Genomic DNA, 23223 nt, shown 5'->3' on the forward strand with positions numbered 1-23223 from the left:
ATTGAGAGAGCTGAGAAAAAGGTTTATTAGTAGTGCAGTCGACACCATGAAACAGCACATGGGTAACACAACCAGCGACCTGCGGAGACACTAGTGCAAAGGGCAGGGAAGCCTGAACCGAGCTTCCTGGCTCCATCCGAAGGTGATGGCAGGAGGGTGTGGGCCTGGGTAAGGCAGGCGGGGCAGACGGGAGTGGAAGAAATGTAGTAACCAAACTAAGTATAGCAGCGTTTTCAAATTCCTGAGCACAACGTCCCGGAGCTGGAACACATGACTGTTCCTCACCCCCTTCAAGCTGCGTCCCTCTCCTCCCCACAGGGGGCCGTGACCCGACTACCCAGACCTACAGCAGGCTGGCCTGGGACAGAACTCCAAGCTGCCCTATGGCCGTCTTCCTCTAGCCCCTCTCTCACCTGCATATTAAGATAATCACACCCACTGTCCCTCCCCTTCTCTTACTCTGCGGTCACCCCAGGGAGGAAGGAAGGTCACCCCAGGGAGGAAGGAATGCCCCGGCAGCTTGAACTGCAGCTGAAGCCGCAGGGGGCGTGGGTCAGGCAGCACCGCCTGGTAGGGGACCGCCATCCCATCTTGCCTGTGAAGCTTAGAACCCAGCTGTGTATCTCCAAGGAAACTGGGTGTTGGGGTAGGGCTGGTGGCAGGTAGGATTCCTTCAAAACTAAATCCAGAATTTGATTAAATCCATGAGACCCTGGAGAGGCTGGGAGCACAGTTCTCCAGGGCACAGTCAGTGATGCTGGACGGTCACATCCATCACTGGAATAGAGGAAGCGCCTCATCCTAGACGGGCTATGGAGGCTTGGGGCAGGCTTCAGTTCAGCCAGGGGCTCCCATGGCCCTTCCTATATTAAAGCCAAAGGTTGTGCTGAAAAGGAAAAATATAAAAGACCCCAGCCCTGTCCCACCCTATCCAAAAAATCCCCACAACAGGAACAGCAAAAGAAAAGTTTTCTGTTTTGTTAATTTTTTTTTCTTTTTCCTTTCTTAAAAAAAAAAAAAAGGTAAATAAATTAAATTGCCAACAATGTGGCTGGGCTAGAAAAGTGGGGTAGCCATAATCAGGCCTTTCTTAAAAAAAAAAAGTGGGAGGGAAAGAGCGAAATATAAACAAACAACAATGGCCAAAGAAAGTTATCAAAATAACTAGTTACAATCACAGGGCTGGCGAGGGGTCTAGGGGGCGAGTATGGCCCGTGCCACAGAGGCAGCACCCACCCGCCTGCAGCAGAAGCCAGCAACCCACTTCTTGCTGAGCACATTCACCCCAGGAGACTAACCCCTCACCCCCAACCCTGTCGTTGCCTAACCGTGAGAAAGTGTAGGAAAGAAGAGCTCATCTGAAAATATTCGGCATCCCCCACTCTATGCCCGCAGGCCTGGCAGGAGCCCACACCTGTAAGTGGCTTGGGGGTATTGCTTGGCACCGAGGTCCAGCCTTCCCTCAAGGGCCACCAGCGATGGCCTGCTGGCCTCACTGTTCACGTCTAGGCTTCTGTTCCAGTCTACCATTTCTTCAGGATGTCTGCTCCCCACAGCTGCCCTCTAAACACTGTTCAGAGTCAACAGACCTGTCTCATCTGGATCCCCAGGTTTTGGAGGAGGGGAGCAGTTAGCGATCCCTTGTTCCATCCTGACCCTCTATCAAAAATGAGTATCTTTGTGCTTTCTGAAAATATCTGGAACCAGGGACCCTAGGCAGGAAAATAGAAATAGAGATGGGGACTTTCCCAACCAGGTGGAAAATTTACAGACATCTTGGGGGAAGAAATTAGACAAAAGGAGGGAATCTGGGTTTCCCACCTGAAAGGCTGAGCAGAGCGCCCTGCGGGCCCCTTCAGTGGTGGCAGAGCTGGGACACGTGTGGCTCCAGGGTAAGCCACGCTATGAAGGAAAGTGGGGAGGACTTGGGGCCCTGCTGCTGGAGGGACAGGATCTTCAGTCTCCATCTCTTGCAGGGAGCCCGTCACGATCTAGATCTCCTCCACGCCATGCGCAAAGATCATGACAAGCCCTGGCTCCTGCACCATATCATCGCCCATGTGCTGGTTCTCACAGGCCATCACGACAACGGCCTGCTTGCCGGGGATGCGCTTGGCCACGTAGTTCTCATAGTAACGCCGGTTCATCTGTCTCGTCTCTAGCGTGGCCAGACCCTGCGGCCAGCTCCGCTCGTGGGCGTTTTCGATCAGCTCGTTGACGATAGAGGCAGGACAGCCACTCTCCACCAGGGAGCGCTTGATGACAGCCTGGAGCACAGCGTCCGGGGTGGAGATCATGCCGCCCCAGCGGGTCACTCGTGCGGGCTGCAGGGAGTTCACCCACCTGTGCGGGGGAGTGGGAGGTGGTCAGTGAGGGTCAGCCCCTTGCTCTGCACTGGGCTTTTCTCCTAATAGGAATGCCTGCCTGCTCTGCGCTCAGCCTAACTCGATTCCTCCTTCCTTCCTTCCACCATTGGTTCAGAAACTCCAGATTTTCCCTAGTTGGTCCCATCTGAGTGTTACCACATGTTTCTCACTAGATTAAACCCCACAAGTGTAGGCTTCCTGTTGTTTCTCCTGAAAATTCCAATACCTAGCACATGGTGCCTGGCAGGTAGTAAGTATCCGACAGAAGTGAACACCAAACGAAGTGATCATTCGTCTGTTCTGTGTGCCGTGCAGCACTGCATAGGCTGACTCAGTCTAGTCTGTGAACTATGCAGAACTCCAGAACTGAAGGGGATCTTAGACTTCACTTGTTTCACTTCACTTGTTTTTGCCACATTTTAATTACTTTCCTGGATTTTTTCACTCTTCTCTGAACTGTAAACTCCCTGAAGACAGGGACAATATTTTCTCTTTTAACACAGGGTTTTGTGCATGTGGGTCCCCACCTAACTCTTGGGTAAGCTTACCCTTCCATCCACCCCCAAAAAATATGAGATCCTCTACTGGGGCTGAAGGTGATCCCCCCTCCTCCACCTCTTGCTCTTCATCCCAGCATCTGAGGAGCAGCGGCCCCAGCGCAGCCCTCTCCCCCTCCGCCGCGCCCCTGCTCTCCTCTCGTCAGGGCTCACTGCCAGGACCTGGAACGCGTGACTCCACATCCCGAACGACACTCACTCTAGAATCTCGTTGTACTCAATGGTCTCTTCCAGGTTCTGAAGGTTGGGATTGACACTGCGAATTGCACGCATGTATGCCTTGAGCAGCTGAATGTCTCGCTTCTGTTGGAGGGAAGGAGAACAAGGGAAAATGGTTAAGACAGACAATAGATGAAAGACACGATGAAGGAAATCCAGAGGTCTGAGGCACAACCAGACTGGAAGCTTCATGAAGACAGGGCTAGACTGCGTCAATCCCAGCTGTACCCCAGGGCTTAGCGAAGTGCCTTCAAGGGAAGGCATGTGATGAACAGTGAATAAATGAATGTCACTGGTGGGATGGTGAGGAACAAGGAGAGCTCCCGTCTGACTCGCTGCTGTGCACGGGTAGGGTGCCCGCTGACCAGGTGCCCAGGCCCACGGCTCACACCGCTGCCCGTCACCCGCGGGCACACACACTGTTCCCCGCGCTCACACCCCGCCCGTCACCCGCAGCACATGCTCCGTGTTCCCCGGCTCACACCCTGCCCGTCACCCGCAGGCACACACACTGTTCCCCGCGCTCACACCCGCAGGCACAGGCTCCGTACTCCCCACAGCTCACACCCCGCCCGTCACCCGCAGGCACACACACTGTTCCCCGCACTCACACCCTGCCCGTCACCCGCAGGCACAGGCTCCGTGTTCCCCGCGGCTCACATCCCTCCCATCACCCGCAGGCACACACTGTTCCCCATGGCTCACACCCCGCCCGTCACCCGCAGCACATGCTCCGTGTTCCCCGGCTCACACCCCGCCTGTCACCCGCAGCACACGCTCCGTGCTCCCCGCGGCTCACACCCCTGCCTATCTCCCGCAGCGCACGCCGTGTTCCCCGCGGCTCACACCCCTGCCTATCTCCCGCAGCGCACGCCGTGTTCCCCGCGGCTCACACCCCTGCCCGTCTCCCGCGGGCACAGGCTCCGTCTTCCCCACGGCTCACACCCCGCCGTCTCCCGCAGCGCACGCCGTGCTCCCCGCGGCTCACACCCCGCCGTCTCCCGCAGCGCACGCCGTGCTCCCCGCGGCTCACACCCCGCCCGTCTCCAGCAGCGCACGCCGTGCTCCCCGCGGCTCACACCCCGCCCTCTCCCGCAGGCCCACCCGCGGCTCACACCCGCATCTCCCGCAGAGCTCCGTGCTCCCCGTGGCTCACACCCGCCTCTCCCGCAGCGACGCCGTGCCTCCCCGCGCCTCACACCCCCCGCCCATGCTCCGCAGCGCACGCCGTGTTTCCCCGCGGCTCACACCCCGCCGTCTCCCGCAGCGCACGCCGTGTTTCACCCGCCGTGTTCACACCCCGCCCGCTCTCTTCCCCGTGGCTCACACCCCGCCCGTCTCCCGTAGCGCACGCCGTGTTCCCCGCGGCTCACACCCCGCCGTCTCCCGCAGCGCACGCCGTGTTCCCCGCGGCTCACACCCCGCCCGTCTCCCGCAGGCGCACGCCGTGTTCCCCGTGGCTCACACCCCGCCCGTCTCCCGTAGCGCACGCCGTGTTCCCCGCGGCTCACACCCCGCCGTCTCCCGCAGCGCACGCCGTGTTCCCCGCGGCTCACACCCCGCCCGTCTCCCGCAGGCGCACGCCGTGTTCCCCGTGGCTCACACCCCGCCCGTCTCCCGTAGCGCACGCCGTGTTCCCCGCGGCTCACACCCCGCCGTCTCCCGCAGCGCACGCCGTGTTCCCCGCGGCTCACACCCCGCCCGTCTCCCGCAGGCGCACGCCGTGTTCCCCGTGGCTCACACCCCGCCCGTCTCCCGCAGCGCACGCCGTGTTCCCGGCCCCACCTGCTCCGCCAGCTGGTGCCTGTGCTCCGCCGAGGCCTTCTCCAGCTCCGCGATCCGCGTCTGCTGCTGCTGCACCACTGAGCGCAGGTGCTTGATGCAGTTGTGGTTGGGCAGCTCATCTTTGGGCATCTCCAGGCTGCCACCGGGGCGGGAAAAGAACACGACAGGAGCGCTCGGTGAGACACGTGGGCACAGGCAGGTAAGGGCTGAGAGGGCGCTTTCTACCGGGAGTTACTAACATTCACTCCTCACATCCTCTTGTTTTTCGCCTTCACTTCCTTCTCCCCAGCGCCCCCACCCCACACCTCTTTTGTCTTCTTCCTCTGGGCCTCCTTCCTCCTCGGGGACAGTGCTTTATCCCCCACGTGGCTCTGCCCTCCTCCTACAGACTCTGCCTGTGGACTCATTCCTTCTGAGAAGCCCTAGATTCAAAGCCCCAGCTATCAGGATTTAATCAAATATTTTACACCCCAAAGAAAGACAAAATCGGACCAGAGGAAACACGAGAGGCCTGGGAATTAGAGCGGTGAGTCTGACAGAAGCAGTCCTGGACGAGGAGTGAGGTAAACCAGCCTCTGGTGCCTCGCGGGGATCGCTCAACCGCCGGCTCCCTCCTCTTATTAAAGCAAGAGCACCAAGACCGCAGCTCGGAAAGCAGCCCGAAACGGACCCTGGAGCAGGCAGCCAGGCAGGCCCGGAGCGCCCGGGCCTGTGCACACTGGAGCCCTCCAGCAGGGAGCGGGAGGCCCACAGACCTCTGGGGGCGGCAGAAAGGCAGGACCCTTACCCACAGCCCTGCTCGCAGGTCACAGGCCGTTTGGGGTTGTGCTCACAGTCACTGAGGTGAGACATGAGGTTGTCAAGCCGGACAATAGCACTGCAGCCGAACACAGCGTTGTCGCAGGCGATCTGCAGCTTCGACAGCATGTTCCGCATGATCCGGGGCACGGGGCGCAGGTGGGCGACCGTCACCACGCTCCGGTCCACCGGACACGTCTGCTGCTGAGAGAACCACTGGGTGATGCAGGCATTGCAGAAGGCATGCTCACAGTGAGGCGCCTGGAAGGCAACAGGGCGAAAAGGACACAAGAGAATTAGCCGAGCTAAGAGCCGGGGACGGAAACTCTGCGGAGCCCATCAAGCCGCCGCGCAGCTCCCGGGGCCAGAGGTCCCTGGGGTCACGGCAGCGGTGAGATCTGCGATGGGTAAGGCTTCAGACGTGTTCCTGTGCTCAAGATTCCAAATGGATTGTGACATAAGACAAGTAAAAAGTTATATAACAATAAGAACTATAAATAACATTCCAGGACAGTGAGTGAGAGATGTAAGGTGGTCAATTATCAAATGCCAACTGGATTACATATACAATAATTGGCCAAAGAAATCCAGAGGAGGGTGAGATCTTTCCAGTCCAGGTCAATCAGGACAGGTATTTATAGACAGGACAGAATTTGATATCTCCTGAGGGATGAGCTGGGGGGAGGGGGGCAGAGACTAACCGGCAGAAGCTCATTTTTTTTTGGCTGCGAGACCTCAGTTCCCCAATCAAGGATTGAAATCGGGCCACAACGGTCAAAGTGCCGAATCCTTAACCAGCAGACCACCAGGGAGCTCCCCCAAGTTCTTTTTTTTTTCCCCCCAAGTTCTTATGAGGCCCAACCTGAGGTGTTGCCCTGAGTCCCAAGGAACAATGCCTACACTCCAAAACAGGTCTAGATTTTTGTAGAATCACATTCTCTTCAGTTTCATAAAGATCATATTTCAGCCTACTTCCTACTTCAGCAAAGTGAGAGGATTCTCTGGCCTCCATCATGGGACAGACAGAGCGGGCACTTACTAGATGTTGATGAATGGATGAATGACTCAAGTGCTTTTTATGAGCCAAACATTTTGCTATGTGGTTAAGTTAAAAAAAAGTAAGGCAGTTTCTGCCTTCAAAATGCTCACAGATTGTAACATACAAAGGCTTCATAAGAAAAGAAGTCATTATCAATATCATTAATCCAACTGTCAGTACATTTTTATTTTTCACTGAAAGACATAATATTTTGATTTTTTTCAAAATCTTAGACCCTATCTCCAAAAATATCCTAAGTGTGTCCACTTTTCTCCATCCGTACTACCACTAACCCAGTTCAAGCGATCACCTCTCATCTAAATTATCATGTCTTCTAACCGGTCTTCCTACTTCCACCTTGCCCCTTTATAATCCATCCTACATTCAGCACCTGGAGTGATCGTTTAGAAATGCAAACTGAATCGTATTCCTCACCTGCTTAAAACTTTACAGTGGTTTCCATTACACCTAAAATAAGTCCCAACTCCTGCCCAGGACTTAAAAGTTCTGTTCGGTCTGGCCCTGTGCCTCTCCTCACACCGTGCTCCCAGCACGGACTTCAGGCCTGTCTGGCTTTCTTGCTGTTCCTCGTCCCACCCTGCTCATTCCTGTCTCTTGCTTTTGCTGCTCCCCTTCGCTGGCCCCTGATCATCCCGATCTCGGCTCAGCTGAACCTCTTTCATGACCTTTCTATCTAAACCTGCCACCCCTGCACAAGTATACAGAGGTGCCACCTTTGTGTGAGAAAGGTAGGCAATATATGTGTCCGTTCACACGTGCTTGTATCTGCCCACACACACTGGAAGGATGGCAAATTAATAGAAACGGCTGTCGATGAGGGGATTAGGTGGACTGGGACAAAGATGAATTAAGACTTTTCACCATCTTTTTCTACTGTTTTGATTTCTAAACCATATGAATTTATTATCTATTTTTTAAAAAATGATGTAGGGAAATCAGCATCCCTAGCAGAAGCTTTCTATCCTTGGAAATGCGTCTATTAACCAGGCTTGCTCCTCAGAAGGTGAAGCCTGAGTGGGTGGGGAAGGATGTTCTGCCTCAGACAGTCACTAACTGCCACTGATTTCTCCACACGTGACTCACAGCAAAGGATGGAGCCAGAAAACAGACAGGGCGCTGCCAGGCTGGAGGGGGAGCTGACTCTCCCAGTGACCTCGTGACGTCACAGGGGAGGCTGCTCCACACCCAGCCAATCGGCTTCCGGCGGCATGCATGCGTGGGAGGTCGCTTCAGTCATGTCTGAGTCTTTGCAGCCCTATGGACTGCAGCCCACCAGGCTCCTCTGTGTCCACGGGATTTCCCAGGACGAGAACACTGGGGTGGGTTACCATTTCCCTCTCCAGGGGATCTTCCTGGCCGAGGGATCAAACCTGCACCTCTTACGTCTCCTGCCCTGGCAGGGGAGTTCTTCACCCCGGGTGCCACCCGGCAGCAGGCTGCAGAGGCAGGGGCCAGGGCCAGGGCCAGCGGCCCCTGGGATGCATTCTGAGTTTCATTCAGTTCCGTCATCTGTGTTCCTTCGGGTAGCTGACAATTGGAGAGTAAGAATAAACCCCGAGAATCAGGGGAGCCTCAGGGAGAGGCAGAAGCAGTGAGTGGGGGAAGGGCCACCAGCCCTCCGTGACTGGTGTCTGGGTTTGGAACACGAAATTGTCTCCACCTAGCCAGAGGAGCGGCAGAGGATTAACTGGTATTTACAGAGTATAGGCGATAAGGACCATGCAGAATGATGTCCCGTGAACACAGCTGTTGAGAATTCACCTCGTTCACTATACTTGCCTGGTAATCAATCACGAGCTTCTCACACTTGCCCCAGGAAGACACAATTATCTTTGGTCTCTCAAAGCTGGTAAAGAAATGACCTAGTGAAGGGTGCAGCTTTTACATCACAATGCCAAGTACATGGCTGTATTAAAAACTTTTTTCCCAAAAAAACCCCAGGAAGAAACTAGGTTGGTTCATACAGTTCCCCACTTCCTATGTTAAACAGTAGGCAGGCCCTCAGGCTGATAGGAGAAGGTGATGGCACCCCACTCCAGTCCTCGTGCCTGGAGAATCCCAGGGATGGGGGAGCCTGGTAGGCTGCAGTCCATGGGGTCGCTAACAGTCGGACATGACTGAGCGACTTCACGTTCACTTTTCACTTTCATGCATTGGAGAAGGAAATGGCAACCCACTCCAGTGTTCTTGCCTGGAGAATCCCAGGGACGGGGGAGCCTGGTGGGCTGCCGTCCATGGGGTCGCACAGAGTCGGACACGACTAAGGCGACTTACCAGCAGCAGCAGGCTGATAACCTGAAACACTGCATCATGAAAATGCAGAGAGAACTTAACTTACTAGGAGAATCCAGAAGTTCAGTCATGGAAAGGAAGGTGGAACCTAGTTAGAGCCCCTGAAGAGAAAAAGCAGCTGCCAAGCTATCATCAAGAGGACAAACAGCTGACCATCTGACAGCGTGAAAAGCTCACCTCTGAAGAAAACCTGAACCGAATGCACTTCCGCAGCGTCCGCTCTGGACGGCCCTATTCCCGGCATCGCCGCCGCGGCTCCTGTGCCCCCAGCCTCTGGTCTGCGTGTGTCAGGAGTGTGGGGAGCGGCAGCCTGAGCAGGGACTTCCCCGTTGGCCCCATTTCCCATGAATGTTTTCTGTTGCCTCACCAAACCTGCCGTCAACCCAACTCACCTGCACTGGCTCCTCCAAGACTCCACTGCAGATAGGACAGATAAGGTCTTCGTCAACATCCCCCTGGAAACGGGTTACATCATACCCCATGTCTCATCACTGAAACCCAGGTCCTGGAAGGAACAACAGAGGGAAAAGAGGCCAGTTCAGAAGAACACAGATATGTGCCAACTTCATCTCATTGCCAAGACCCACTCATTTGTCCAGTAAATATTTATTGAGAGCTTACTACACACCAGTCATTTGTGGGGCAGCAGGGGAAGCTGACTCAAGAAATTTAATTCTAATGGGAGAATTAAAGGATTTTATATAAACATACGCTTAAAATATGAAATGATCAATGCTCTCAGGGTAAGCACAGGGCATTATGAGGGCAAGAAATCTGGATACCTAACCCAGGCTGAAAGGAGAGGGAGGCTGAGTTTTCCAGGACAGTTTAGCAGGACAAACAAGTAGTTGGCTAGGTTGCGGGGGTGGGGGTGGGGAGGGAGTGGGGGAGCCTGAGCTGGGTGGGACATTTGGGTTTCAGGCATATGAGATAGTGTATTTAAAGGCCCAGAAGTAAGAGGAGATACATGATGAGTTCAGGGAACTACAAGTGATTCAGAAAAAGGCTGATCTGAAGGCTGCAAGAGAGGGAGTGTCAAAATACAAGGCTGGAAAGGCAAGCCAGCGCCAGGCCACGGGAGGTCTTACAGGAGGAATTTGGACTTCACCCTGAAGGCCACAGGGAACCACTGAAAGGCTTTAAAAGGAACGATGATAAAAGTTCTCTTTTGGAATCACTCTGTAATCGGGGCTGAGATTAGAGACAGGAAGAACATCTAGGCAGGAGAGGAAGGTGAGTGTGCATTCAGGCGATGGTGATGGCAGGGAAGTTTAAGAGCGCACTCACAGAGCAGCGGCCGCCACACGCCTTCCCTGGGCTCCTGGAGATGGAACCCAAATAAGGCTGTGTGCATGCTCAGTCGCCGGGTCACGGACTGTAGCCCACGAGGCTCCTCTGTTCATGGCATTCTTTCTCCCAGGCAAGAATACTGCAGTGGGTTGCCATTTCCTCCTAGGGGATCTTCCTGACCCAGGGATCAAAACTGCGTCTCCTGCATTACAGGCAGACACTTTACCACGGCCACCAGGGAAGCCCCAGATAAGACGTCGCCGAACAGGAACTGAAACCCGCCGTGGACACCCAGCCAGTGGGCTACCTGGAGCAAGGATGGGCACCTGATACAAGCGTGGACAATCACAGACCAGCCATCAGGCCGTGACGTTCTGAGAAAGACGAGCTGAGTCACGAAGTTCTCAGAAATTGGGAATTATGCTGTTCAGTTTACAAGAGGGGGGGATGGGGGATTTCCCTGGCAGTCCAGTGGGAGGACTTGGCGTTTTCACTGTGGTGGCCTGGGTCTGATCTCAGGTCGTGGAACCAAGATCTCTGAAGCTGCGGCTCAAAGGTAAACAAACAAACAAACAAATAAAAATAGAAAATAAAAGGGCAGGGAATGGAATGGATGCAGAGAGGCCTTGCTAGGTCAAGTACAAACTAAAGTACAGCAGTGGACTGACTTAAGACTGACTGGATTTACATCCCTAGTTCTACTACTCATTAGCTGTGTGACCTTGGGCAGGCCATGTACACTTCCTAAACCTCAATGGCTTTTTAAATAGATGAAGTGGGTGGGTAAGAAAACGCATGAGGAACATTGAGCATGGTGTTCGCTGGCCACACCAGGCACTCGATACAGAGTGACCCCCATTCGTGTGCACGACTGTGCCACGCGGCACCTTAGTTCCTCACCAGGGGCCCTGACCACTGGACGGCCAGGGAGTTCAGTCCAGTTCAGTCACTCAGTCGTGTCTGACTCTTCCCAACACCACGGACTGCAGCACGCCAGGCCTCCCTGTCCATCACCAACTCCCGCAGTTTACCCACACCCATGTCCATCGAGTCGGTGATGCCATCCAGTCATCTCATCCTCTGTATCCCCTTCTCTTCCCACCTTCAATCTTTCCCAGCATCAGGGTCTTTTCAAATGAGTTAGCTCTTCACATCAGGTGGCCAAAGTATTGAAATTTGAGCTTCAGCATCAGTCCTTCCAATGAACACCCAGGACTGAGCTCCTTTAGGATGGACTGGTTGGATCTCCTTGCAGTCCAAGGGACTCTCAAGAGTCTTCTCCAACACCACAGTTCAAAAGCATCAATATTTCTGCGCTCAGCTTTCTTCACAGTCCAACTCTCACATCCATACATGACCACTGGAAAAACCATAGACTTGACTAGACAGACCTTTGTTGGCAAAGTAATATCTCTGCTTTTTAATATGCTATCTAGGTTGGTCATAACTTTTCTTCCAAGGAGCAAGCGTCTTTTAATTTCATGGCTGCAGTCACCATCTGCAGTGATTTTGGAGCGCAAAAAAATAAAGTCTGACACTGTTTCCACTGTTTCCCCATCTATTTCCCATGAGGTGATGGTACCAGATGCCATGATCTTAGTTTTCTGAATGTTGAGTTTTAAGCCAACTTTTCACTCTCCTCTTTCACTTTCATCAGGAGGCTCTTTAGTTTTTCTTCACTTTCTGCCATAAGGGTGGTGTCATCTGCATATGTGAGGTTATCGATCTTTCTCCTGGCAATCTTGATTCCAGCTTGTGCTTCTTCCAGTCCAGCATTTCTCATGATGTGCTCTGTATAAAAGCTAAATAAGCAGGGTGACAATATACAGCTTTGATGTACTCCTTTCCCGATTTGGAACTAGTATTTTGTTCCATGTCCAGTTCTAACTGCTGCTTCTTGACCTGCATACAGATTTCTTAGGAGGCAGGTCAGGTGGTCTGGTATTCCCATCTCTTTCAGAATTTTCCACAGTTTGCTGTGATCCACACAGTCAAAGGCTTTGGTGTAGTCAATAAAGCAGAAGGAGATGTTTTTCTGGAACTCTCTTGCTTTTTCGATGATACAATGGATGTTGGCAATTTGATCTCTGGTTCCTCTGCCTTTCCTAAATCCAGCCTGAACATCTGGAAGTTCACAGTTCACGTACTGTTGAAGCCTAGCTTGGAGAATTTTGAGCATTACTTTGCTAGTGTGTGAGATGAGTGCAATTGTGCAGTAGTTTAATTCCCTATTTATGTACACATCTAATTTCTACTACTTGATTAAAAATTCCTTAAGAGTAGGAACTCACAAGTTACATCCAATTTAACACCAAGCTACAGTTCTTAACAAAACATAAAATATTGGTGTGACTAAATGTTGCTTTAACTAGGAGCTTCCCAGCAAACAGTGTATAGTGGACATGCATTTCTGCCTATCTACCATCCCATTTTCTGTAAACAGCATCACAGTTTTCCTTTAGGAATCACATCCTGGTTCCTAATGGACATGTGACCCAACCCAGGACAATGAGAGAGATGCCTGGGACTCTCAAGGAGTTTGTATAGCTGGTAGGATGCACAGCTCACAGGGGTCAGTGAGCAGCCCTGCCATTAATGAGGAGAGCATGCTTACAGAACGACACCACGACTGGGGATTCCCTGGTGGTCCCGTGGTCAGGGCTCTCCCACTGCTGGGGGCACAGGTTCAGTCCCTGGTCGGGAAACTAAAATCGCACATGCCACAAAGCTCAGCCAAAACTTAAAAAATGACGCCACAATAAAGAAAGCAGAGCTGAGAAACAAAATTTAGATGGGATCATTTGAGGGCCTGGATTCAGTCATGTCTGAAGCCACAATCACTTTCTGAACATAAGTTACATGAGTCAGTAAATTCCCTATTATGTTTAGGCTGGTTTGAGCTGGGTTTCTGTAACTTTAAACAGACAAGATCCTAACTAACATGCAAGGTAATGGAGGTAAGAAATCACAAGGCGCACTTTGAAACCACTCAGCTTTCTTCACCCGTTTTACGCAGGAACAACGGTACCCCTGACACCGCTACAGTTACACTGACTCCATCACCGCCCTTTCTCTGCATTCCTGTTCCTCCACTTCTAGGATCTATGTTCAGGGCCTTGGGCTTACTAACAATGCCTCTGAAATTGTCACTCTAAACTACCTTGGTCTGGCTATCTTCCTCTAAGATGGGGATATCCATGGAGAGAAGGGAACCCTCCCACACTGTTGGTGGGAATGTAAATTGGTACAGCCACTGTGGGGAACAGTATATAAAGGCTCCTTAAAAAACTAAAAAAATAAAAACTAAAAATAGGGCTTCCCTGGTGGCTCAGTGGTAAAAAATACACCTGCCTTGCCTATGCAGGAGACATGGAGACATGGATCTTCCTGATCCAGGAAGAGCCCACATGCCTGAGAACAAGTAAGCCCATGTGCCTCCACCACTGAGCCTGTGCCCTAAAGCCTGTGAGCTGCAACTGCTAGCCACACGCCAAAACCACGAGGCCTGAGCTCCTAGAGCCCATGCTCTGCAACGAGAGAGACGGCTGCCGCGAGAAGCCTGAGCGTCTCACCGAGAGAGTAGCCCCTGCTCGAGGCAACGAGAGAAAAGCTCTCACAGCAACGAAGACCCAGCACAGCCAGAAATAAATAAATGAATAAAATTTTTTAAGAAGAGTATTAAAAAAATTCTACTAAAAACAGAGCTACTGTATGACCCTGCAATCCCACTCCTGGGCATATACCCAGAGGAAAACATGGTCTGAAAGGATACACGCACCTCAAAGTTCGCTGCAGCGCTGTTTACAACAGCAAACCCATGGAAGGAACCTAAATATCCCCCGGCAGAGGAGTAGATGAAGAAGATGTGATACACAGATTCAGTGGAATATTACTCAGCCCTAAAAAGGGGAAACAAAGCCATCTGCGGCAACCTGATGAACTAGAGACTGTCACACTGAATGAAGTCAGAGAAGGAGAAGTGTCGCATGACGTTCCTATATGTGGAATCTAAAAAGAAACGATACACATGAACTTATTTACAAAACAGAAATACACTCACAGACTTAGCGAATGCACTTATGGTTGTCGGGGGAAGGATGGAAGGAAGGGGATGCTAGGGAGTTTGGAACGCACAAGTACACGCTGCTACATTTCAGAAGGACGACCAACAAGGACCTACGGAACAGCACAGCAAAGTCCGCTCAACGTTATACGGCAGCCTCGGTGGGAGGGGAGTCTTGGGGAGAACGGATGCATGTATACACATGACTGAGTACCTTTGCTGAAACTATCACAACATCATTAATCAACTATACTCTAAGATAAATTAAAAGTTAAAAAGGAAGTGGGGATATCCATATATCTGTCTCACCTCAGACCTCTGACCTTCTGTTCCTATGTCAACATTCTTTTGAATAATCCATCACCAGCAATGGATCAGAGTGAGTACATGAAGGGTGATATTAAAGACATCATAAACTGAAACGCAAAACCCAGAACAAAGGTCCCCTGTGATTCTCCTTGTTGCGACTCGCTGAACAAGGAGGCTGGCGGTGAGAGAGCCAGGAGAGAGCAGTCAGGGCCCCTGTTCTGTGGCCCTCCTCACGCACCGCCGCAGCGCACACCACGGCATTGCTCAGGCCAGGAGTCCTGTCCCCCTCTCATCCACAAGGCTCCCAGAGCAGCTGCCCCACGCGGACAGAGACTGACCCTAGGCGGCAGCCGACTGGGCCAAGGGCGAGCACGCAACCCAGCCAGGGCCAACAGACCGTATCTCTGAGGATCTCAACTTGACATCAAGCAAGAAGAGCTGCTCTTTCTCTGCATGCCATGTTCACTGAGGGAGACGGTTTACAGAGGGACAGAAAAGACAGATGGACACAGTGAGAAAGGCCTGGAAGACAGCAGCAAAGTCCTGAGACCAGAGCGCAGGAGTGTTCCCGAGATCCAGCTGCCTTCCTGACTTTGGTTTGTGAGACCCCCTGTGTAGCCTCTTTTTATTTAAGTTACTTTGAGTTGGGCTTCTGTATCTTCCAACCAAAAGAATCCTGGCTCAAACAACAGCAAAGAGACAGCATATAGCATTAGAAGCTTGAAGAGGGATGGTTTAAATTAAGAGTAATGAAGACCCTAGGATACTATAGTAGGGTTAGAATAAACCTGGAAGTTATGGGAGTGCCTGAAGGATTTTTGTTGACATAAATTTACAGGTTTTTTTATTTTGACAATTTCAGACTTCCAAAGATCCCATATATCCTTCATCCAGACTCCTTAAATGTTTATATTTAGCCACATTTATAACTGCTATATATATATAGATAGATAGATAGATCAAAATTTTTTGAAATTTTAAGAGTAAACTGTAGACTTGATGCTTTTAACCCTAGATAAATACTGTGTACTGTATTTCCTAAAAAGAACATTTTCTATATTGATAGTAAAATTATAAAAATCAGGAAATTAACATTGATGTAATACTATATTTACAAACCATGTTTCCAGTTTTGCCAGTTGTCTAAATAATCTCCTTGAGCAAAAGAACATTCAAGATTATGTTGAAAAAAAAAAGAAAAAGATTATGTTGAATTATATTATGCACTGAGTTGTCAAACTTCTTTAATCCTATGACTGAAAAAGTTACTAAATCCTTTTTGTTTTTTATAAATTTGACATTTTTTTAAGAAGACACACAGGACTTCCCTGGTGGTACAGTGGATAAGAACCCATCTGCCAATGCAGGGGACACGGGTCCGATCCCTGGTCCAGAAAGATCCCACATGCCACAGAGCAACTAGGCCCACACACCGCGACTCCTGAGCCTATGTGCTGCAGCTCCTGAAGCCCGTATGCCAGCAGCCTATCTCCATAGAGAAGCCGCCACGACGAGGAAGCCCACGCGCCGCAGCTGGAGAGCAGCCCCCATCACTGCAGCTAGCGAACGCCCAGCACGGCCAACACCAAACAAGAATGCACACCAGTGATATGAGGATGTCTCTCATTTGTCTGATGTTTCCTCAGGATTAAATGCAGCTTTTGGGACTTCCTTGGCAGTCCAGTGGCTAAGATTCCAAGCTCCCAATGCAGGGGGCCCAGGTTTGATCCCTGATTAGGGAACTAGATCCCAGATGCAGCAACTAAGAATCTGAATGCCACAACTAAAGATTCTGCATACTGCAGCTAAGACCTGGCACAGCCAAATAAATAGATAAATATTTAAAATAAATAAGTAAATTCAGGTTTCATTTTGGGCAAAAATACCACCAAGTAGCACTGTGTTCTCAATGCACCGTATCGGGAGCACGTAATGTTGACCTGTACTGTCCCTGGTGGTACCAGCTCTGACCCTTTGGTTAACTGCTCTCTGTCAAGGTTTCTCTACTCTAAGAGTTATTATTTTTTCCTATGTGATCAGTAAGAACGTTGTGGGGGAGATTCTTTAAGTGTGTGTACACCTGAAGGAGCTTTAAGAAACTGACATGATCAGCTTTCTATTTTAGACTAGCAGATTCTGGCAGCTGTGCAAAAAATATATGGGATAGGGAATATTAGAGAAAGTAAGATCTTTGTAGGAGTTTATTGTAAAAATTAAGATTAAAAAAAGTATAAAGGTTCAAACCAAGGCATTTAAGAGAAGGAATCAGGAATCAAGCAGGCCAGTGGCTGTTCTCCCACGCTTCCACTTCGGAGAACTAGGATCCTGCAAACTGCATGGTGTGGCCAAAAATAACAATAATAAAATGAATAAACAAAAAAAATTTTTTTTAATGCATAAACAAAAATTTTAAAAGAGGGAATTTATATTAGTTCAGGAAGTAATAAAAAGATTACTCTTTCGTTTCTGCCTTGGATAATTAGTGGTGAATTCTTATTTACCAAAATAAAAAACTGAAAAAGATCAGGATGGGGTAAAAAGTAATGATCCTAGACTTGACATGTAGAGTTTCAGATTCCAAGCAGAAATCCTGAAGGTAGTAGGTGGTGGGTTTTGAAAGGCCACAGGGGAAAGTACACAGAATGAAAACACCATGAGGGTGGTTCTGAAGTCTACAGAACACTAGGGAGCACTGATCCTTTGCTTTATTTTTTAGTTTTCCTTTTTTCACAAGTAGTATGTATGACTTTATGCTCATTTTAAAAGAATAAAGCCAAAATAAATAAACAAATAAAAGAATAAAGCCACCCTTCCCACCTTCCTCTCCCCATCCACTGCTTGGTGAGCATTCCTTCTCTCAGTCGCCCTGTCCTCCTTTGCTATAAACATAGATATTTTTTTTTGCCCACGCTGTACACATGCAGAATCTTAATTTTGCCAAAACCAGGGATCAACCCGTGCCCCCTGCAGTGGAAGCTCAGAGTCTTAACCACTGGGCCGCCAGAGAGGTCCCAGAGAATCACGTATGAAGGAAGCCCTGCTCCCGTGTAGTTTATATTCTAGTGGCTGAGAATTTTCAAGCCACCAGTCTAAGCCTTGATTACAATGTGTTTTCCCATTCCCTTCAGGACTGAAGTTTGCCTGATCGCCAATTTTTCCCCTGAAACAAATCATGTTGCAATTAACACCCCTGTAACATGATTTTGTTGGAGCATGAGAACAAATCTCTCTCCTAGGACAGACATCGAGAGCTGGAATTGCTGGGCTGAATGGTGGGCTTGCTATTTGTTTTCTAGACACTTCCCTATACTCTGGAAAGGCCCTTTCAATTTACAACACCAACAGTGTGTGAAAATACTTTAATAATGACACTTAAAAGGCGGGCAGGGAAGGAGCCTGAAAAAAAAGAGAGAAAGAGAGACTGAAAAAGATTGGCCCCAGATAAGAGAAAATCCTGGAGAGAAGAGAGTCACAGAAGTTAAAGGAGGTGGGGGTGTGGCGAGGAGGAAGGAAAGAGGAATTCTTGTGTCATGAGTAAAGCTTCCGTTTTGCAAGATGAGAATGTTCCAGAGGTCTGTTTCACAACAATGTGAATATACTTAACATTATTGAACTGTATGCTCAAAAATGGTTAAGATGGGAATTTTGTGTTACGTGTTTTTAACCACACACACACAAGTTGAGGAAGTGGAATGTTTAGAGGGAAAAGAAGTGTCAAAAACTGTGAACCAAGTTAAACTAAAAAGAGCAGAAACTGCCAAGACATGGGACGGTGGACGCCCGCAGCAGAGGGGGCTTCAGGGCGCTGGGTGGCCCTGTGGCCGATGCAGAGCCGAAGAGTGAGAGCCAGGCTGCAGGGGCTCCCGGTGAACGGGTGAGGCAGAGACAGGGCCTGAAGAAAACGGTCAAAAGCTGGATTTCCAGGGAAGAAAGGGAGAGAACCAGCTAGAGGAGCCCAGGAGGCTGAGCAAGGGGTTGGGTAGGGGTTTCCTCCTTAAGCTAAGGAAGGTTTGAGGATGTGTATGTACTGAAAGGAAAGCTCCAGTGAAGAAGGAAAAGTAAAGATGAGAATCTGGTCACAGAGGGAAAGGCAGGATGGAAACCAGGAAACACGTTAAATAGGAAGAGGGACACCTTTAAAGCAGGAAAGCAGACAGACTTCCCTGGTGGTCCAGTGGTTAGGAATCCGCCTGATAATGCAGGGGACACAGGTCTGATCCCACATGCCGTGAGGCAATAAGCCAGTGCCCTGTAACTCCAAAAGCCCAGACGCCCCAGAGCCTGTGTTCTGAGACAAGAGAAGCCACTGCAACCAGAGGTCCTGCGACGCGATCAACAGTTGTCTTCACTCGCGGCAATCAGAGAAAGCCTGAGTCAGCAATGAAGACCAAGTGCAGCCGAAATAAATAAAATCTTTTTTAAAAAAATTAAGGCTTAAAAAAAAGCAGGAAAGAAGAATGGGACTGAAAGAGGTCCAGACAAGTTCTCAAAAATCACACTAATGAACTTTTAAAAATCAGATAATCACACTCATTTAAATGAACAGTAAAGTACAGCTACACTTAATTATGGTGATATAAGCCCACCTGATGGAAGAGCGTATCTAGCGTATCTGCTTTATTTTTTTTAAACACCTATTTGTTTATTTTGTTTTCGGCTGCGCTGGGTCTTGGTTGCTGGGCACAGGCTTCTCGAGCTGCAGCGAGTTCGGGCTACTCTTGGCTGCAGAGCCCGGGCCTCTCGCCATGGCGGCCTCTCTCCTTGCCGGGCACAGTCTGGAGGCACCAGGACTTCAGGGGCTGCACCTCCTGGGCTCTGGAGCACCAGCTGCTATAGCCGCGGGCTAGTCGGGATCTTCCCAGCTGCTGCTCAGCCGCTCAGTCATGTCTGACTCTGCGATCCACGCCAGGCTTCCCTGTCCTTCACCATCTCCCGGAGCTTGCTCAAACTCATGTCCGTGGAATTGGTGATACCATGCAACCATCACATCCTCTGTCGTCTCCTTCTCCTCTTGCCTTCAATCTTTCCAGCATCAGGGTCTTTTCCAATGAATCAGCTCCAGCATCAGGGTCTTTTCCAATGAGTCAGCTCCAGCATCAGGGTCTTTTCCAATGAGTCAGCTCTTTGCATAAGGTGGCCAAAGTATCAGAGCTTCAGGTTCAGCAGATCAAACACATGTCCCCTGCCTTGGCAGGCAGATTCTTAACCACTGGACCACCAGGGAAGCCTGAGCTATGTATTTTAAATGATGCTTATGAGGAACATACGATAACACGATATATTGGGTTGGCCAAAAAGTTTGTTCAGGTTTTTTGTAATATCTTATGGAAAAACTCAAACTTTTTGGCCAACCCAATAATAGATTTTAAAAAGTAGGACACAAACTTGAATATAGATCTGTTTAAATACAGTTTTCCCCACTGACCTGGTTAAGACAGTCTCATTTTTGCCTTTAGAGTTGGACTGGACCACAAGAGACCATCTGGTCTAACACATTGGGATGGGAATCCTCTCCATGGCATCCAACAGTCAGTCACCCTGAGCCTAGACAGTCCTGGGAGGTCACGACGGAGAGCAGCAGGAACACAGGCGAGGAGCACATACAGCCGAGACTCCACCCTCCCCCAGCGCCTGGAGCACCTGCATCCTTCTACAACAGGCACTGGGGGCTTTGCCTGTGGGCCGACCTCTGAGGACACAGTGGAGCTCATCGCCTTTCCTACTTCAGTTAACGCGGCCTGACACTGGGGTGTGCTCTTCTGAATAGTGGCTAGGTGCGACCTGAGGCAGCCTCTACACGACGGCAGAAACATCACCCAACACCCATAACTCACCCGTTCAGCCCCTGACTTTACAATATTTGAAAATGAAGTCAAAGTGTCAGTTGCTCAGTCGTGTCCAACTCTTTGCAACCCCACGGACTACAGCCCACCAAGCTCCTCTGTCCATGGATCTCTAGGCAAGAATACAGGAGTGGATGGCCATTTCGTTCTCCAGGGGATCTATCTTCCTGACCCAGAGATCGAACCCAGATCTCCTGCATTGCAGGCAGATTCTTTACCATCTGAGGCACCAGAGAAGCTTCTAACAATATCTACCTCAATTAAATAAACAAAGTGTAAGCTGGTTTCTCTATAATAGCTATTATATTAATCAGCGGAAAAAAAATTATTACTGCCCTAAAATGTACCAGGTATGAAGTCTTCCAAGATATACTGCTAAGAGAAAAAAACTAAGGTATATAATAGTACATGGAAATGTGCCAAAATAAGCGCAAAATATAATACATATGCGTATTATGAATGCATATGAATATGCTTTCATATACACGGAACTCTCCAGAAATGGCCAATAGTGGCTGCTGCTGAAGAAGGGTCGTTAAGGAACAGGAATGGGGGAAATTTTTAATTTCCTCAGTTATCCCTTTGTATCTTTGAAAAAGATTTTCTTTGTGTGAGTGTACTCAATAGTCACATAAAGAAATACTTTTATTAATTATCCTAAACTGTGAAAGTATTAAGGTCAAATGAAAAAACATGTCCAAAACACTGTCACATATGCTGTACGTGTCATTTATGTCACGTAACACACAACACACACACGACACGCTGTATACTACAGCAAGGTCTGAAAAATGTTCTCTTGCAAGAGAAAGTTAATCAAGGGGAATCATAACAAAAATGTCAGTCAATATCTTAAAACAATATATACCTTTTATCCAGAAATCCTAATTTCAGTAACTTAGCCTAAGGAAATAATTACACAAGTGAGCAAAACAATATACCAGGTTGTTTATCTAAGTATTGTTTATAATAGTACAAAAAAATCAGAAGTGACACAAACATACAGTAGAATTCCTTACATCCTTAAAATGGGATACAATGTAGCATTAATATGACTTAGATATCTTTATTAATATTTACTTATTTAGGCTATTCAAATTTATTCATTATTTATATAAGTAAAATAACATTTATTCATAGTATATATTCTACACTGCCATTTTCATTAAAAAATTTTATGTGTGTACACACTTATGCTGGAGAGAATCTGAAAGTATAAGAGAAGCTAAAAAAAAAAAGAGAGAAGCTGTCCCTGAGTACAGACATTTAGTACATTTACTTTTTTTCTCCATACTTTTTTTTTTTTTTTTTTTCCTGCCCCGGCCCTCCCCACCAGCCCCCTACTTTTTTTAAATTGAAGTATAGCTGATATTCAGTATAAATGACAGGTGTACAATACAGTGATTCACAATTTCTGAAGGTTCTACTCCATTTAGAGTTATTATTATAAGATATTGATGCAGCCGGTGCAGCCAAATAAATATTTAAAATAAAAAGCTATCTTAAGGAAGACTACGAATTCTGAATTCCCCATGTTATTAGTACTTTTAATTTCACTCAGAGTTTTGCTTTATTAGTTTTTTTCCTCCTTATTTTTTTACAGTGATGTTTTACTTATGCAACCAAATAATAATTAAATCATTATTTATTGAATATTTATACATCCTAGGAAAAATTCTAAGCATTTCTGGCATATTAACTCAACTGATTTTTACAATAACTATGAGTTACTCTGTGAGATCGGCGTGACCATGATCTACCTTTTACAGATGGGAAAGAGATGCACAAAGGTTAAAAAGCTTCTCTAGCGACTTCTCTGGTGATCCAGTGGCTAAGACCCCCTGCTCCCAATGCAGTGGGCTGGGGTTCGATCCCTGGTCAGGAAACTAGATCTCCATGGTAAAACTAAGAGTTTGCATGCCGCAACTATTAATAAAAGATCCTGTGTGCCACAATTACGACACAGCACAGCCAAATAATTACATAAACGTTAAAAAAAAAAAAAGCTTTCCCCAAATCACACAGCTAACAGGTGGTGGAGCCAGATCCCAACCCAGGCAGCCCGGCCCCAGAGCTAAGCCTTTAACTGCTATGCTAAACTGCCTCTCAAACTGAAACATGCAAGCTGCCAAAACAGTACATATAGTGGTGGCCCCATCTATATAAAAACTTCTTTTTTAAACTGGAATATATTGTGTACACATTTTAAAAATGTACTGAGATTATAATTTTGATCTACAGAACATATTTCTGCAAGACTTAATTTTAAAAAACTCAGTTACCTTAGAGCAAGGGGCAAAAACTAAAACAATACCCTTCTCTCTCTTGCTGCTACGGGCAATGCAGAAAGCAAGCTGAGAGTCTGTAGATTGCTTCACTTGTGTCTTAATTTCAAAAACGGTCCTGGGACTTCCCTGGTGGTCCAGTAGCTCCCAATGCAGGGGACTTGTGTTTGATTCCTGGTCGGGGAACTAGGTCTCACAGGCCACAACTTAAGATCAACTAGAAGATTCTGCATGCCACAGCTGAGACCCGGTGCAGCCAAATAAATATTTAAAATAAAATGCTATCTTAAGGAAGACTACGAATTCTGAAAACTGATCTTAGTGGGGTCTCATGGGATCCCACATCCCCAAAAGAA

The 23223-nt window shown here is 48.8% G+C and overlaps 1 protein-coding gene and 1 long non-coding RNA gene across 7 annotated transcripts in view; one reads left to right on the forward strand and one right to left on the reverse strand.

Annotated features, from left to right (window-relative positions):
• Nucleotide 1: 1 nt before the first annotated feature.
• The window catches only part of RNF41 (ring finger protein 41), a 28716-nt gene continuing 5494 nt past the window's right edge, over nt 2–23223 (reverse strand). For all 3 annotated transcript variants that reach the window (XM_043446667.1, XM_043446668.1, XM_043446669.1), the window contains 5 exons: nt 9470–9582; nt 5715–5986; nt 4928–5063; nt 3123–3226; nt 2–2343 (listed from right to left, as the gene is read on the reverse strand). In XM_043446667.1, the coding sequence (XP_043302602.1) occupies nt 1992–2343; nt 3123–3226; nt 4928–5063; nt 5715–5986; nt 9470–9559 (954 nt within the window). In that variant the 5' untranslated portion in view covers nt 9560–9582 and the 3' untranslated portion in view covers nt 2–1991. The remainder of the gene's footprint in view (nt 2344–3122; nt 3227–4927; nt 5064–5714; nt 5987–9469; nt 9583–23223) is intronic.
• LOC122427307 lies at nt 2337–16896 on the forward strand. 4 transcript variants are annotated; one of them, XR_006265388.1, is made up of 4 exons: nt 2337–3490; nt 4904–5126; nt 10581–10923; nt 13384–13641. It is a non-coding gene; the product is annotated as an uncharacterized LOC122427307 (long non-coding RNA). The 4 variants fall into 4 exon arrangements; XR_006265386.1 differs by lacking the exons at nt 10581–10923; nt 13384–13641 and adding an exon at nt 16050–16896; XR_006265387.1 differs by lacking the exons at nt 10581–10923; nt 13384–13641 and adding an exon at nt 16053–16896.

This window comes from Cervus canadensis, chromosome 25, assembly GCF_019320065.1.
Source record: "Cervus canadensis isolate Bull #8, Minnesota chromosome 25, ASM1932006v1, whole genome shotgun sequence".
Lineage (NCBI taxonomy): Eukaryota > Metazoa > Chordata > Mammalia > Artiodactyla > Cervidae > Cervus > Cervus canadensis.